The 15,618-nt window shown below is 42.0% G+C and overlaps 1 protein-coding gene across 1 annotated transcript in view; it reads right to left on the bottom strand.

Moving 5' to 3' along the window:
• Window positions 1-15,618, bottom strand: part of whrnb (whirlin b) — a gene marked incomplete at both ends in the record, with an annotated part of 35,053 nt that overhangs the window by 4,464 nt on the left and 14,971 nt on the right. Inside the window, 5 exons of the mRNA XM_083978665.1 lie at window positions 1,231-1,422; window positions 5,599-5,784; window positions 6,765-6,801; window positions 8,608-8,885; window positions 15,245-15,370. Of these exons, the coding sequence (XP_083834791.1) occupies window positions 1,231-1,422; window positions 5,599-5,784; window positions 6,765-6,801; window positions 8,608-8,885; window positions 15,245-15,370 (819 nt within the window). The remainder of the gene's footprint in view (window positions 1-1,230; window positions 1,423-5,598; window positions 5,785-6,764; window positions 6,802-8,607; window positions 8,886-15,244; window positions 15,371-15,618) is intronic.

The following is a 15,618-nucleotide window of genomic DNA, read 5'->3' as shown; positions in this document are numbered from 1 at the left end:
TTAATCTAATCTGTCCTCTGGATATTATATGCTCTGTGAAACATTAAATCACAATGCAATTATGCATGCCCAATTTTTCTGAAGATAAAATTTTAAAAAAATGAGACGTACCAGTGTGATGTTCTGTAAGGCTTTAGTGTTTTCCTCCTGCTCTTTTTGTGTCCAGTCGCTAATACAGCCATCAGTCTGAAAGAAAGAGTGTGAGTATGAAGCACTTTAGTACTGCAGGGGCCAAATCTGTGATAACAACATTAGCCTATTCAATGCCGATGCTACAAGGACATGATCGGCCCCTCGGGGCGGTGTGCAGAGTCCAAGAGGGTTCAGTCAGTAAGAACAAAGTCGGTTATAGAAAATTCACACTTCACTCAGTATGAACAAAACCACAACCTGAACCATATACCAATCAGCCATAACATCATGACAACCTGCCTAATATAGTAAAGATCCCCCTTCTGCCAAAAAAAAACCCAGCTCTGAGATCAGCAAGTGCTCTGAAAGTGTGCAGTGATGTCTAGGACTAGCAACGTTTGCTACGTTGGATTGGAATCTCTGCAACATCGTTTTGCACTTCTCATAATTACTCAGAGACTATTTGGACCAGACCAACCATTGTTTTCCATATTTAATATTAGCTTATATTGAGCCTAGCCATACCAATGAAAGATGACCAGATATGGCACACAATTCACTTTTTTTTTTATCTCAACAGAAGAATTTAAATGTCAGTAAAATGTTACTGATAACTCAGATGCTATCTTATCAGCTGATTTAAAACATCCCCCCCTCCCCCACCACCCAGAGGTTACCATGGTGATTTTATCTGCTTTTATCTGGTTTTACTGAGATAAGGGTTCAGTTCTCTCAAACTCAGGCTTACCAATCAAATATCCTAACTGTTTTCACACAAGGATATACATTTTCTGACAGAGGAGACTGTTTCGTCCTATTCAGTGAGATCTGATTGGCTTAATGTTAGGAAATGAATTAGCATTGTGTGGCAGTGTGCCAGCACACCCTGCATTATTGCATCATACTCTACCACATAAATCATTTCATTTTTCTGTCAGATGATTTGGGAAGCAGCCATGTAACTAGAGGCTGTAACAAGGTGGTCATTAGCGCAAAGTAACCTTGGCAAAGTTTTAAAAAATCTCTTTCAGTGATTATCATGCTCTATCAAGTCTCATTTCTATATTGAATGTCAGTGGTAGCAGATAAGGGCTTTACCGTGGCGGGGACGGTCTGTCCTCCATCATGGATCACAGAGGCGGTGTGGTTGCAGTGGCCCTGTAGGTGCGGCACTCCCAGGCCTCCATGCCAGGGCTGGTGGTTCTCCCGCTCACGGTGCAACACCAGCCTGTCATACAGCTCAAGATCCTGGGGGATGACCAGACTCCTCACCTCGGACAACATGGACAGCTGCAGGGAAGTAAATGGCAGAAAATGATATAAGAAAGCAAGGGTTTTTTATACGCACATCACGTTTTCCTGAGGTGCAGCCTAGGGCAATACAAATACCATGGAAAAAAAGTTTGTGTGCAATAAAAATCACTGTGTGACTATCAGTGTGCGGGCATAACCATTTTTTCTCCACAGAAAATGATACAAGACCATGTTTTATTTTGTTTTACTGTTGATAATCAATTGTCACATTGATAATGACTAGGGGTGTAACGGTATATGTATTCGTCCCGTGCCGTCACGGTACGGGGGTCACGGTTCGGTGCACACAGTCACACGACGAATACGTCTGAATGAATATTAAAAAAAAAAAAAAAAAAAAAAAAAAAAAAAAGTCGAGTCCTCACTCGATTCCAGGTGGCGGTAATGAGCCTCGAAGCTGCCTGCAGCCGTCATAGCAGACGAAGAAGAGAAGTGATGAGAGAGTGAAGTTAGAGGAGGAGAGCTGTCTGCTTCATTCATGTCACTGTGGCTTCTCAATGAAACAAACGGCGGCGGCTCGCGACCATAGTACATCCATGCTCGCGACTGGTCCACCGGACAAAGTCCGTCGGCGATGTTTCACGGATGCGCGGTGCGTCGCTAGAAACGCATCAAACACGTAGCGCATGTTCAACCCGATATGTCAATCACTGGTGCAAGTAAAAAGACTAGTTGTGTGCAACAACTTATCCCGCAGCTTTTAAGCCTCTTGACATGAACACAGACAGGTGAGGAGAAAAGGAGACCGCACACTATATATAATCAGACACATTTTGTCTGATGAAGGGCTGACGCCCGAAACGTGTGAGTGACATTAAACTGTCACGGGAGCTTTTAACTAGTGTGCGGTCTCCTTTTTTCCTTACCTGTGTCTTTCTTGGTGGTCCAGCACCTAGTCTTCAGTTTTTTGGGGGATGTGCGTGTAGCTGCCTAATATGTTTTATGAACACAGGCAGGACCAGAAACATCACCAAAGCAACTGCTAGTCTAATTTAACTGTGTAAACCAACATTGATGTCAGTTTATTGTTTTGTTTTTTTAATAATATTTTTTTAATAATAATAATTTAATAATTCGAATAATAGTTGCCAGTTGTCAAGTGCACGTTTTTTTTCCTCTAGAATTAATGAATGGCATTATAACACTCCTAATGCACTTGTTTCATTTTGTATTCTTTTTTCTTTTAACTTTTATAACACAAGACAGATTTTAGTTTTACATTCAATTAGTGTCTGTTGTACCGAAACCGTACCGAACCGTGACCCCTGAACCGAGGTACGTACCGAACCGTGACTTTTGTGTACCGTTACACCCCTAATAATGACTGATGTTTTTTCTTTCTTTTCCTCTACAGATGTTACTGGTTCAAATTTGCGGACTTCACGCGTGGTCCACGCGAGACGGCACAAGACTCATGCATTTTTTTTCTTTGGCGAGACAAGAGGTTTTAATGAAAAGCCTCAATGTGCCAAAACAACCGCCAGGTGGCATCTGTGAGAACGGAGGACGACAGGCGGATGACTCAGTGATCTGTGCAGTAATCCACAGCTTAAACTCTAGGCTATTAAACTAGAACTAACTACTGTATACACTGCCTAAATCACAGAAACTATTGTAATATGATAAAGCCTGTCTTGCTTTATGACTTGATGATTATGTATCACATATCGCCGCGATTAGGAGTGGCGCTGTTCATGATACAGAATACAAGAGGATGAAAGGAGAACTAGCTGCAGACAGTAAATAATATAGTAGCCTAGTTTTTCAATGACAAAATGTAACGACGGCAGCTACAGTAGACTATAGCCCACGTCTCACTCTCTTTTTTCGGTCATCTGTCTCGTCATCTCCAAAATGTGTTTTTAAAATGAGCCAACTACAGTACTGTGCAGTAGTGCCGCAGATTTCTCACTCCGCACCTTGTTTGAGAGTGCAGCTGGATGATTTCTTGTGAATGAACGGGTCTGTGTCACTTTGGGGCTGGGCGATAAAACATAGGATAAATAACTTTCCCTCGATAGAAGACGCGGCCGATACAAAGTGACACCGTCAGCCATGCAGCCGGCCTGGACTTTTTATTTTTAATTATGAAGGATCATCTGCGCAAGGCAAAGATGATAGCATCAACAAAACACGGCGTAACACACGCGGCTGTATGGGACAGGCTTTTATTTAATTCAGAACAAACCGCTTAGCAAAAATGGAAAATATAGTCTATAATAATTAATTGATCTGTTGTTTGGCCACTGTTTGAAAATAACCCGAATTATGAGCAAATAATCTGATCCAGAACAGCAGTCATAATCAGACTTCTTCTAAATAAACCTAAACATTAAATAACTGGGTCAGGTCGGACCATGGGGTTATTTTTTCTCTTCTTCTTCACAGGAGAAGAGGAGGCTATGTGCAAAGTACCACATTAACATCTCTATTCATATAACGCCCATCGAAACAGCTGATTTACATGTCGGCCGTTAAGGCAAGGCAAGGCAAGGCAATTTTATTTGTATAGCCCGTTTTTACAAACAGTTTGTCTCAAAGGGCTTCACATGGCATCGTAGCAACATCCTCTGTCCTTAGACCCTCACATCGACTGAGGAAAAACTCCATGGAAACCCTTTTAACAGGGAAAAACAGGAGAAACCTCAGGGTGAGCAACAGAGGAGGGATCCCTCACCCAGGACGGACAGACGTGCAATAGATGTTGTTACAGACAAGAAAACAGTTTACAGTTTGTCACAGAATGTGCGGAATATGGAAATGTTAACACATGGCGATTGGCCATTCACGCGGCTTTGTTCTTGGTTTCGGCCAATCAGCTTATAAGCACATGGCTAATTATCAGCTTTCAACCAATCGCACTGTTTTAATGTGTGTGTGTGAAAGTTATTTTCTTTAGTTCATTTTCGTTTCTTTTGGATTTTTTTTACAACAATGTATCAATATAATATTGTTTTCGTTTCATTTCGTTATAAAAATCAATCCCTTTTCTTTGAAACAATGAGATTGAGCAGCTAAAACTCAATAAACTCAACCATGGCTTGTCTTATTGTTAATCTGAACGCACATGTATAAAGGGCAGAGTCAAGGCAGCAGATAAATCACAAAACATCAACGCGTCCGTGAGCGCAGCGCACCTCCTCTTCTCCTGTGAAGAAGAAGAGAAAAAATAACCCCATGGTCCGACCTGACCCAGTTATTTAATGTTTAGGTTTATTTAGAAGAAGTCTGATTATGACTGCTGTTCTGGATCAGATTATTTGCTCATAATTCGGGTTATTTTCAAACAGTGGCCAAACAACAGATCAATTAATTATTATAGACTATATTTTCCATTTTTGCTAAGCGGTTTGTTCTGAATTAAATAAAAGCCTGTCCCATACAGCCGCGTGTGTTACGCCGTGTTTTGTTGATGCTATCATCTTTGCCTTGCGATCCTTCATAATTAAAAATAAAAAGTCCAGGCCGGCTGCATGGCTGACGGTGTCACTTTGTATCGGCCGCGTCTTCTATCGAGGGAAAGTTATTTATCCTATGTTTTATCGCCCAGCCCCAAAGTGACACAGACCCGTTCATTCACAAGAAATCATCCAGCTGCACTCTCAAACAAGGTGCGGAGTGAGAAATCTGCGGCACTACTGCACAGTACTGTAGTTGGCTCATTGTAAAAACACATTTTGGAGATGACGAGACAGATGACCGAAAAAAGAGAGTGAGACGTGGGCTATAGTCTACTGTAGCTGCCGTCGTTACATTTTGTCATTGAAAAACTAGGCTACTATATTATTTACTGTCTGCAGCTAGTTCTCCTTTCATCCTCTTGTATTCTGTATCATGAACAGCGCCACTCCTAATCGCGGCTATCAGGCTGTCAGCATTGTCCCCAAAACGTCTGAGCAGTATTTAGTACGGTGCTGCCACCTAGAGGAAAACAGTTGTGGTGAAAAGTCACGCGATCACGCGATCCTGCAGTGCAGGACAAACCCCGCAAATTTGAACCAGTAACATCTGTATTATATACAGTAACTCAACAAAACCAGATACAGAAATGAGCAGCCAAACAGAGGACACACAACTGCGAGTAGCACAAACACAATGGAAATGTTTCCAGAGGACAATAAAAAGTGATGCACACACAGGTGATTGTTTCACCTTTGCGTGTGTGTTGAAGAGCTCGAACAGAGCCATGACCAAAGACTCCACTCCTATGTGTCCGTCCTGGTACTCCTGCAGGTAGTAGCCCATGGTCTTCCTTTCTGGCTCCGTCAGCAGCATGTAGGCCTGCTGCTCCAGAGACAGCAGCACACCGGGCGGGCCCACGCCTCTGTACAGTGCAGGCTGGATGGAGGGACAGATAGCAAAACATATGAGGGAAGATGAAAAGAAAACATCCATCCATTAGCTCACATTCACACCTACAGGCAATTTTAGAGTTACTAATCAATCTAGCGTGCATGTCTTTGGACTTTGCGAGGAAGCTGGAGTACCCAGAGAGAACCCACACAGGTACAGGGAGAACATGCAAACTACACTCCACATGCGAACCACTGTGCCACTGACACACCGTCAAAAGAAAACATGATAGTAGAAAAAAAAAGAAAAATGGTCTGTAGCATGCAGAGAGAAAGTCTCAGACCCCCCCCACCAACATAATCCTCCACACACATATCTGATCTGTTCACAGTCAGACAAAATCAACTTGTTTGCCATCAGTGGTTTACTCTTCATTTGCGGCTCAACTTGAAAATAGCTTTTCTCACTGTTGGCAGACTGAGTTTCAGCAAAATCCAATGGTCTTACAACCACTCGACCAACGAGCACCACAGGTCTTAGATTCTTAATTTTCTTGCCACATTAAGGTCCCATCAGAAAGCAGGCACATGGCAAGTAAAGGGGGATAAACACCACAGTTGCACACATTACTGGAGTAATAGAACGGACTGACTGCAGGACATGGAAAACAAAAAGATTGTAGAATATGATACTGTAGACATGTTCTCTACAAAACTGCACACATTTTGACACAGGAATGGCAGTTCCTTGCATTATATTCACCTCAAATAATAGAGTCTCAACTGGGCCAGACAGCTTAGTTAGAGGAGCTGACTGGAGACTGTGGCAGAAAGTCATAAGTAGCTCCTGGTATTCCACCATCACGAGATTAAAATTCAAGTAGCACCGTGTTTGATTTGGTTAACTCAAAACAAAACGGGACAGACATGGACATACAACATGCCGAGTCAGACAAGTCAAGATCATACATGCTCATTAGTGTTACAGTATGTACAGGCAGGGTGATGCATGACTGCCATTCTTACCTTTCCTAATACATGTGTAGCTCTGGCTGACGATGGTCTGCAAACAAAGCATAAAACAATGCAAGCATATTCAAGACACAAATCACCTCCACTTAGTTTATAATCATCCAACAAAACACTTTGTCGAGAGCAACACATCAACATGAATGTATTACCTCACCAATTCTTGTGCATGTAGAACATTACAAAACACAACATTATTGCCCCGCCTGCAGCTACATGAGTTTAATGAAGTGTGTAGCTGAGAGCCAACTTGAATGATTTATTAGGCAGCAGCCGGCAGAGGAATTTATACTTCCCCTAACTCCCAATCAGGGCCAACTCCATTAGGGGCTGGAGACAGATGGATGAGGGAGGGAGAGCGGTATCTCCACACACTGCTCTGCTGTCAGACACAATGGAAACGTCAAACGCAATCCTCCATGACAGGGCAGGTTTTCTTGTCCCCAAACAGAGCCTCTCTCTGTGATGGAATCTCTATTAGATAAGATTATGTTCATAAAATGACAGCGTTTCTGTCTCAGAAACTGAGAGGCACTGATTATATAGACTCTGGAAAATGTGGTGTCCATTCAAAATAAGACCAGGGCAAAGCCTATGGTATTATGTGTGGACCTACTACTATGGTCAAATCATCACATGATATCAAACAAATGAATTAAAACACAGCTGTGATTTCAGCTGTACAGTATTGTCTATCTTTCCTCTCTCATGCAGCTCACATCCTCCGTCTAGTTCCATAATAGTTTTATTTACTTCAACTCCAGCAGGTAACAGGCTTTTATTAGAGGCAGCTCTTCATGTCCGACTCCCTCTGTTTGTTATGGAGAGTAGTTAAATGTAGTACAGGTTAAAACAAACACAACACATCCTGTAATAATTTCAAATTAAAAGCACTCTGGTGTTTCACTGAGTGGAAACCCCTTATCTCTCAGCGGTGCATGTATTGTCTTATTTCTGGTTGCTGGTGTTTGTTGTTAACATTTTATTCAGACCTGCTAATTCCTTTGAGTTAGCAACAGCTTCACTCTGTTGGCTTCCTCTGTTTTTTCCCTCTTCTTTCTTCTTCATACTTCCTACAAACCTTGTGAACTGAGGCAGGCTGCAACCACCCACTCAAGTAAATAAATGTGAGAGTCTAAACAGAGAGAGAGACAGAGGAGCAGACGCACACAAAGAGAAGCTCCTCCTCCCAGGGCGACAGTTCTTTTCAAGTTCATTGTTTGCAAATGAAGCAACAAGCAAACACACACAAAAAGCTCTTTGTTACAAATCCATGTGGTAATTAAAGATCAGAACTATGTGTGATTGAGAATCGATTGTTGCCTGGAAGAGAGAAATGCGTTTCTGGTATAAAGCTGGGATTAAAGAGCAAAACAAGTACTGCTATCTCCACCTGTGCGGTAGATCATGTGAACTGTGTTTCAATTACTAGTTACATACTTGCTCCGTTCCATCTGACAGCAGAAACACAAAACATGTAAAAATGAACAGCTTCATTGTGAATGCCGCTGCTTTATAAAACTGTTTATGTGACTGCAGGGAGGAGGAGAGAAGAGAACAGATACAGAGCTGAAACCAGCTGACACAAGGCTTTCCATCCAGGCTACACAAAACTAATTGTTGAAAATAATGGATGTTGTGCTCAACACGTGAGATATTATCATTAGCGATCACTCTGAACATTATAACAAATAGCTTAGTAGTGTTTGAATGCTGCTGCTCCTGGGTTCTCTCCTTCCTCCCAATCTCTCCTCTCAGCTCAGCCTGCACAACGTGGGCATTTATGTACCATTGCTTTTGACAGTTCTAGTATTTATTTGTCTGACCGTACTGTACTCACCTCGAACTGCAGGTACTGGCACTGGCATTAGTGTGGACAACAGCAGCACCGGCCGTGGGGTTGGTGACAGAGCTCGGGTTAGCTGTTGCACTGGTCTCTGCTATGCCCTGACTGCAGATCCATTTGGTTTCATCCACCATTGTGCGTGCGTGAGGCAGGCGACCGACATCCCTCACCTTCATCAGCAGGTGGCGTCCTGATTTGAGGATGTTAACCGCCTCGTCGTGGCAGATGATGACAAAGCTCTGCCCGTTCACCTCCAGGATCTGGTCACCCACCTGCAACAGACCAGTTAAACAATCAATGACAACCCACTATAGACTGACACAGATGCCGGGTAAGCATGGAAGATCAGCATGTAGGTTTGTCTCTGGGAATTCTGGATGCTAACGAGAGATAACGCTAAAAATGATCCATTTCCTCTACATGCAAAAGTCTTCAGGTAACAAAAACAAAATCAAGAGATTACCTCATATCATATAGAGGTGCTCTCTGACTGTAGGGAAATGCACTGTAGACTCTCAATATTCCTATATTGTAGAGGACATGTGAAGTTTGAGTTTACAGCAGGTCTAGCCTCTATATCAATAATGTAGAAGTACCAAAGTCTCACAGAAAAATAAACACCATCTCACAACTATTCAGAAACTGAGGTTCAAAACCAGCTGTCAGGACATCTGTAACCTCCACCAACACAACCCAGTAACTATCTTTTTTTCTATTGTTGTTTTAACTTTGTTAACGACATAACACCAAGTGGTTATTAGATCTCTGAGCTCGCACATTACAAGACAGCATTTCTGTTCATGTAACTTGCATTTACCAAGCAACAGTAGCAGGCTACAAAGATCAACAGACAGGCAGAGTTGCTATGCAGGCATGAATGAAGTGGACCATTTTGAACTCAGTTTGATTGCAGCACTTTGTTGTATTGTTGCACACAGTACAGAACCTTGTGACTCTGAAACAACATACTGAATGACAGTACTTTACTTTATTTGTTTATTTGGGTGGGACAGTGCACATCAATGTACATATAAAAACATGTAAATGTGCCGGATTATAGCAGCAATGCTAATTTCCATCCGGAAATCTTTTATATTGGGTGTAAAACCCAATATAAAAGAAAGACTGCAGGAATTGTCATTTTTATACTTATTTTTATCATATATTGTTTTATCCTAAACATTTAAAACAAAGAAACCATTTTGTAATTCAAAAGGAATCAAACACAAAAAGCATATGTACAATACTGAAGTGGTACTACTTTGTTATTGTCTTTTGAGGGATTGAGAGATTGTTGCACTGAAAACATCCAGCAAAAATAATTGCCGTTTTAAAAAAAATGGAGAAATGAAGCAGTGGTTTGTGTTGATAGATACAGTACAGTACATAGAGCTGGGAATTAGTGAGTCTGTCCTCCTATAAATAACAAACAAGCCCATAGGCTGTTGGTGTTAGCAGCTCATTACAACCCTCAGTGAAACCCAAGGTCGCTCTCACTTTCCCCTCTGGTTCAGTTGTCTGCACGGTGTCACACTCACAGACACACACATAAAAACGAATGCTGCACCGGAGCAAACTGTCCTCCTTTGTACCAGACAAAAGGTGAGGTCCAGGCTCTTTTAAACACAGACTGTAAGAGGACAGTGTCACAGCGATGATCATGTTATTCATGAGAACCAATCATCGGTCACTGCTCTGAAGTCCGAGACAAAACACTAATGCTGCTTTCATAACCGCTGTCCCACTTCCATTTCATTTTCTAGCACTGGGATCTTAATGTGACAGATTGAGCAACAGTCCTATTGTTATGAAACTTTGTACATCAAGTACAGTGTTGCTGCTTTTGGGGTTTTGAATTTAAGCAGAGAATGATTGAAGGGAATCACGATGTTACTCAGTGTCTCTGTCAGGTTGTTCAACGCAGTAAGACGTCCACTAGTGTCAAACACTGGACACATTTGCATGAAGAGACTAAAAAACCTTGCCGGCAGCTCTATCAGGCTGTACTGTACTTAGACACCCTGATGCTTTGAGCTACAGTAAATGCTAATGTGGGCATACTAACACACCCACACATGGCTATAACACGCTCATGTTTCGTTAATACTTTTTTCAGCATGTTAGCGAACTAACATTAACATTTGCAGAGTAACACTAAACACAGAAGTGGGAAATGTGTTGGACAGACTGAGAAGTCGGGGGACCACCAGCATTGAAACAACAAGTCATTTATCAATGATAGTCTGGATCTGGATCTTGTTCAGTAGGTTTGTTGCACTTGTGAGTTGAACCCTATAAATCTCCTCATATAGCTACCACCCACTGAACCATCACAAGGCCAGGTTTTCTTCTACCATCATACAGATGGTCTAGTTTCTGTCATTAAAGAAGGCCAACTGCACTAGAGTTGGGAATTATCCGGGGGAGATGATTGGAGGAGCTGGGAGAGGTGACAGCAGCCAGCCCCAAAAGTGAAGCCAATCAGACTGAAACCCAGTGAGTGGGATGCATGTACAGGGGATTACGCCATCAACAATGACAAACTTCAAAGACGCCGATGAGCACTCTCCTCCAAGTGGGAGGTCCAGAGAGGATTGAGAGGACGGGGAGCTCAGATCACACAAGACTTAATGCTGCTCATCTGATCCATCCAGAAAAATTTTGTATTTATCTATTTTTTTTCTGTCTTCTGTCAACCCTTTCCTTCCACCTTTAGTTCTGCAGTTGCTCCACTTTACCTGTGCTTGAGGCAACATGAGCTTTAGCCACTTGAATCTTTATTGGAAATTCATCCTTAATGTTGTTCTGTGCAGGCCATGAAAAATTTGTTAAGTGTTCTCTGATATTTTTATACTTTTATGATGAACTCCTGAAAGACGTCCTGCAACAGAAGACACTGTGTCCTTCCAGCAGCAGCAGCAGCTGCGCCGCTACATTTTCTTCCACAATTTACAACCTGACATTGAGTGGGACATTCAACGTGGTCTGAAACTCTCCATGTTTGGAATAAAAGCAGAATAAATTGATGACAAACTCCATTAAAGTCGTTATCAGCATTCACTTGATATTGAATCTACCAGAGGGACATCTTCTACTCCCCAATAAAACTCTGGATGTCTTTCAGCACCAGACACATCCACTATGTTGATCACTTCGTCCTCGACATTGGAGGGCAGTGATGTCGTTACTGGGGTAAAAAAAACCCTCTCATCTTAATTTGTCAGGATCTTGATATAATGAGAGTTAAATTATCTCCCACATTCACACTGATAACCAGTGTTCCCCTCAGGACTGTCTTCTTCTTGATGTGAAAAACTTCATGGGACCTGTGTTAGCTGAGTCTTATCAGATTTAGATAAACTGCCTGGCTGCAATCCACTGCTGAATAAAGGGCCAATACTCACTCGTATATCTGTTTAATTTGACACTAGTCGTTTGAGAAACCGACTCTGATTTTTTGCCAAAGACGTGGGACGTGATAAACAAACCTGTGGCTTGAGGAGGGACAAACTCTCATTTAGATCAAGTTGAACCATAAGATGCAGAGAGCAAAGAGTTAGCTCATGAGTAAAGGAAATCTCTCAGAAGAGACATAGTTTAATGATTGAAATATGAAATCCTGAGAGTATAAGGAAAGATGCCTGGGTATATACCATCTACTCCTTTGAAATAATATTCAATATTGCAAACACTGAATTAAATATGTTCATCTTTATCTTTCAAATCAAGTGTCACAGGCAGCAGAGATGTCTTCAAGGTCAGAAAACAGCCTCTCACTGAATATATTTAGAGCAGATTTATATCACTTTCTAATGAATATGGCTCAACAGTTCACTCTCTTTAAGTAATGAATGGACAACAGCAATTGTCACTACGCTGCACAAATATAAATTAGTATTATGGCCTCAGCCAGGGCCATTCACACAGCTGCATAGATCTACTAGTTTCCCAGCAACGCTGAGTTCAGGAGAAACATTGCAATCTCAAACTGTGTCCAGCTAATTCTGCTGCTTTGGGCTTTACACCAGACCAACTATCAACCCTCAGCCATTTCACTCTGAGCTAAATAGTGTTGAACGAACGGTAATGCTGTGTTGCATTCACAACGATCATTCATCTGTTAAAGACAGGTAACCAATGAGAAGAGAGGGTAATCGTAAACATGATTAATGGAAGTACTCACAGTAACCAATGAGAGCGAGCTAGCCAGGAAGCGACACTAACCAGATTTTGTGTACTGTTGCGTGTTGTGGCTGTGCCTAATGTCTATACCATCTTCTTAGCCAGGATTTCACCTATATACTATACACTCACTGCATGGCAGGCCTGACCATGTGATCGCCGTCACTTTTGTCTTTCTCCTGAAGTCACTTTTTCTTCCATGTTTTTTTTAAAACTTATTAAGATTTAGGAATCGGAGGCATTGTATAGCTCACTGGGTTGAGTAGGCGTCCCATATACAGAGGCTCCTCGCTGCATGTCATTCTCCTCTTTGTCTCCCCATTTCCTGTCTCTCTCTGACTATCCTATCAATTAAAGGCATAAAAGTAAAAGAAAATACTTAAAAATTAAAAAAAAAAAAAAAAAATCAAATTCAATATTTTAGTGTGGAGCCCGTCTTAGTAGCATTTATTCATTTTCCAAATGGTTTCCAATAAAGTCTGTGTAAGAAACCATCTGCCACGTCAGGTTCTGGGCTTAGACTGTGGGCGTACAGAGATTTCCTGGAGGCAATACTTACCAGTGTGTACCTTATGCGACTTGCAAAAACAGCTGTGATAATGATTAGTTTGTTTTGGCCAGCTCTAATGAAAATTCTTTATACTTGACTTGTGATGATGACCTGCAGCTGTATGTCGCCAGCCCTCCATCTTATTTACTGCCACACAGAGTGGGCGGGGGTCCTGGGAGAGGATATACAGCCTCTTTCTCTTAATGCCGCTCCCAAAGAAATTCTTCTGCACCGTCCTAGACCACCACACACATTCATGCACACTGTGAGGATGGGCAGCAGCTCACGTCCACAGACAATGGCTGGCTGCAGACTAGTGAATGGAGGCACATCTGTGAAGTGAAGAGAAAACATCCACTACATTTTTTATATGCCCCTATTCTCTTTCACGCTCTCTGCGCTCTTCTTTTTTTCCTGCTTTCATATATTCTTTCAGAGCCTGTCAAAATGTCCAGTTCTGCAGTATAACCAAGCCAGTCGTAATAAAAAGTACCGCAATAATAAAAGTAACTTCTCATCCCAGTGTCAAGTAAAGTGAAAGGTGTCACAACGACTTTCAGGGAGCATGCCTTCCGAGCTTCAGTGCCTTTTAAACCTTTTTTTTGTTTGTTTTTAAATCAATCAAATTTCATGTTTTATTTTTATCCCAAGTCGGACACACTGTGGTATTGTGAGGAAAAGTTTGAAGCCATATTTAGGTTCTAACCATATTGTTTACAGGTAGGAAACACTCCCCACTTCTCTTCTTCCCTTAGGCAAATTACAAAATAGCACAGAGTGAGAGTGGCCTGCTTGTTGAGGCAGAAAGCTGACCTGAAAGCACACAGCACAGATTTAGCAAGGGCTGCTGAAGCATTTCTGCAGGCCTGTCATGGTGATGAAGTCAGCTGCTTGACTGAGGCTGTGAGGCAGTTAGCAGATGTTAGCGATGACAACAGGTTTAGCAGTCTAATAGTGAGCAGGTGGCAGGAATACTAATAGGTTCATCAAGACTCCGGTGGCAGATGTTAATAGCTGACGCACTGCCAGAAATCCTCATGTCAACGTTTCATTTAATACATTGTAAAGATTGAAAGTTTGTCGACAGTATTAAGGGATGTTCTACCACAAATAAAATGCACTTCAACTGTAGACAACCTTGAAGGAGCAGTCAAAGTGTTTCTCTGCACTTGGTAAATAATAATGGCAATGACGCAATTCCATGTCAGCCGAAGGTGGAAATTCAGTGCATGTCAGAGTGAAACTGCTGGATAGATACACAAAGTCATGTTGGAAATGTCTTGAATTTTAATCTATCACCACATTGCAAATGAGGGTGGCATGGTGGCGCTGTGGTTAGCACCGTTGCCTCTCAGCGGCTCTGGAGGGTCCTGGGTTTGGTTCAACTGATTGTTCTCCCTGTGCCTGAGTCAATTCTCTCCTGGTTCCCCCCTCACAGTCCAAAAACATACACAATAGGTGGATTGGAGACTATTATGGTTGTTGTGAGTCTTGCAGAATTTATTGCGACGTTTCGGCAATAAATTCTGCAAGTTGGCCATGTGTGGGGGAACTCTTCTTTGTTTAATTTGGACTTAATTGTCATCCTCCGATGCACCTGCCAAGGAAATAGAAGTGCGAAGATTTTTGCTTTTTCTGTTGTGAGTCTTCTGAAAGCACATACCTAATATTTTTCTAACACACTTTTCCACACTTTAACTGATTTAGCAGGAATGCACTACTCAAATACAGCCTCGTCACGAAGACAGCGAGGCTTGAGTAACACCTTCTTATGGACAACTTCAGGGAATGATCCTTTGCCACAGTTTCAATTAAACTCATTCAACCGGGGATATTGTGCAGGCTTTGTGGTGTGATGTAGCCACGCTTGTCAGGACAGGTTAACTCTACTGTAAGTACCTTTAGTGCACCAGCGTCTGCAGCAGATCCAGGGTCCACGCCTGTGATGTAGATCCCCAGCCCATACTCAGCTCCACCCCTGATCATTAGGCCCAGAGAGCGACCATCATCCATATTCAGGTTAACCTGTGGAGAAGGAACCATTCACACCTTTCAGCTTGATTGACAATCATGTCTTCCTGTTGTAGTGAGAAACTGCAGTAGTTGCATGCTGAAAACAGTATATCTGCTGTATAAATATTTATATGTTTATTCGCTATTATTAGCCATCTATTTGCTCTCTACTAGAGGTAGACCAGTTATTGGTTTGGCTAATTAATCAGCACTGAATCAATATCAGATTACTCAAATTAAGATTTGCTTTAATCAGAGGA

The sequence above is a fragment of the Trachurus trachurus genome (genome assembly GCF_905171665.1).
Source record: "Trachurus trachurus genome assembly, chromosome: 9".
NCBI lineage: Eukaryota > Metazoa > Chordata > Actinopteri > Carangiformes > Carangidae > Trachurus > Trachurus trachurus.
This window is presented reverse-complemented; position numbering and strand designations above follow the sequence as displayed.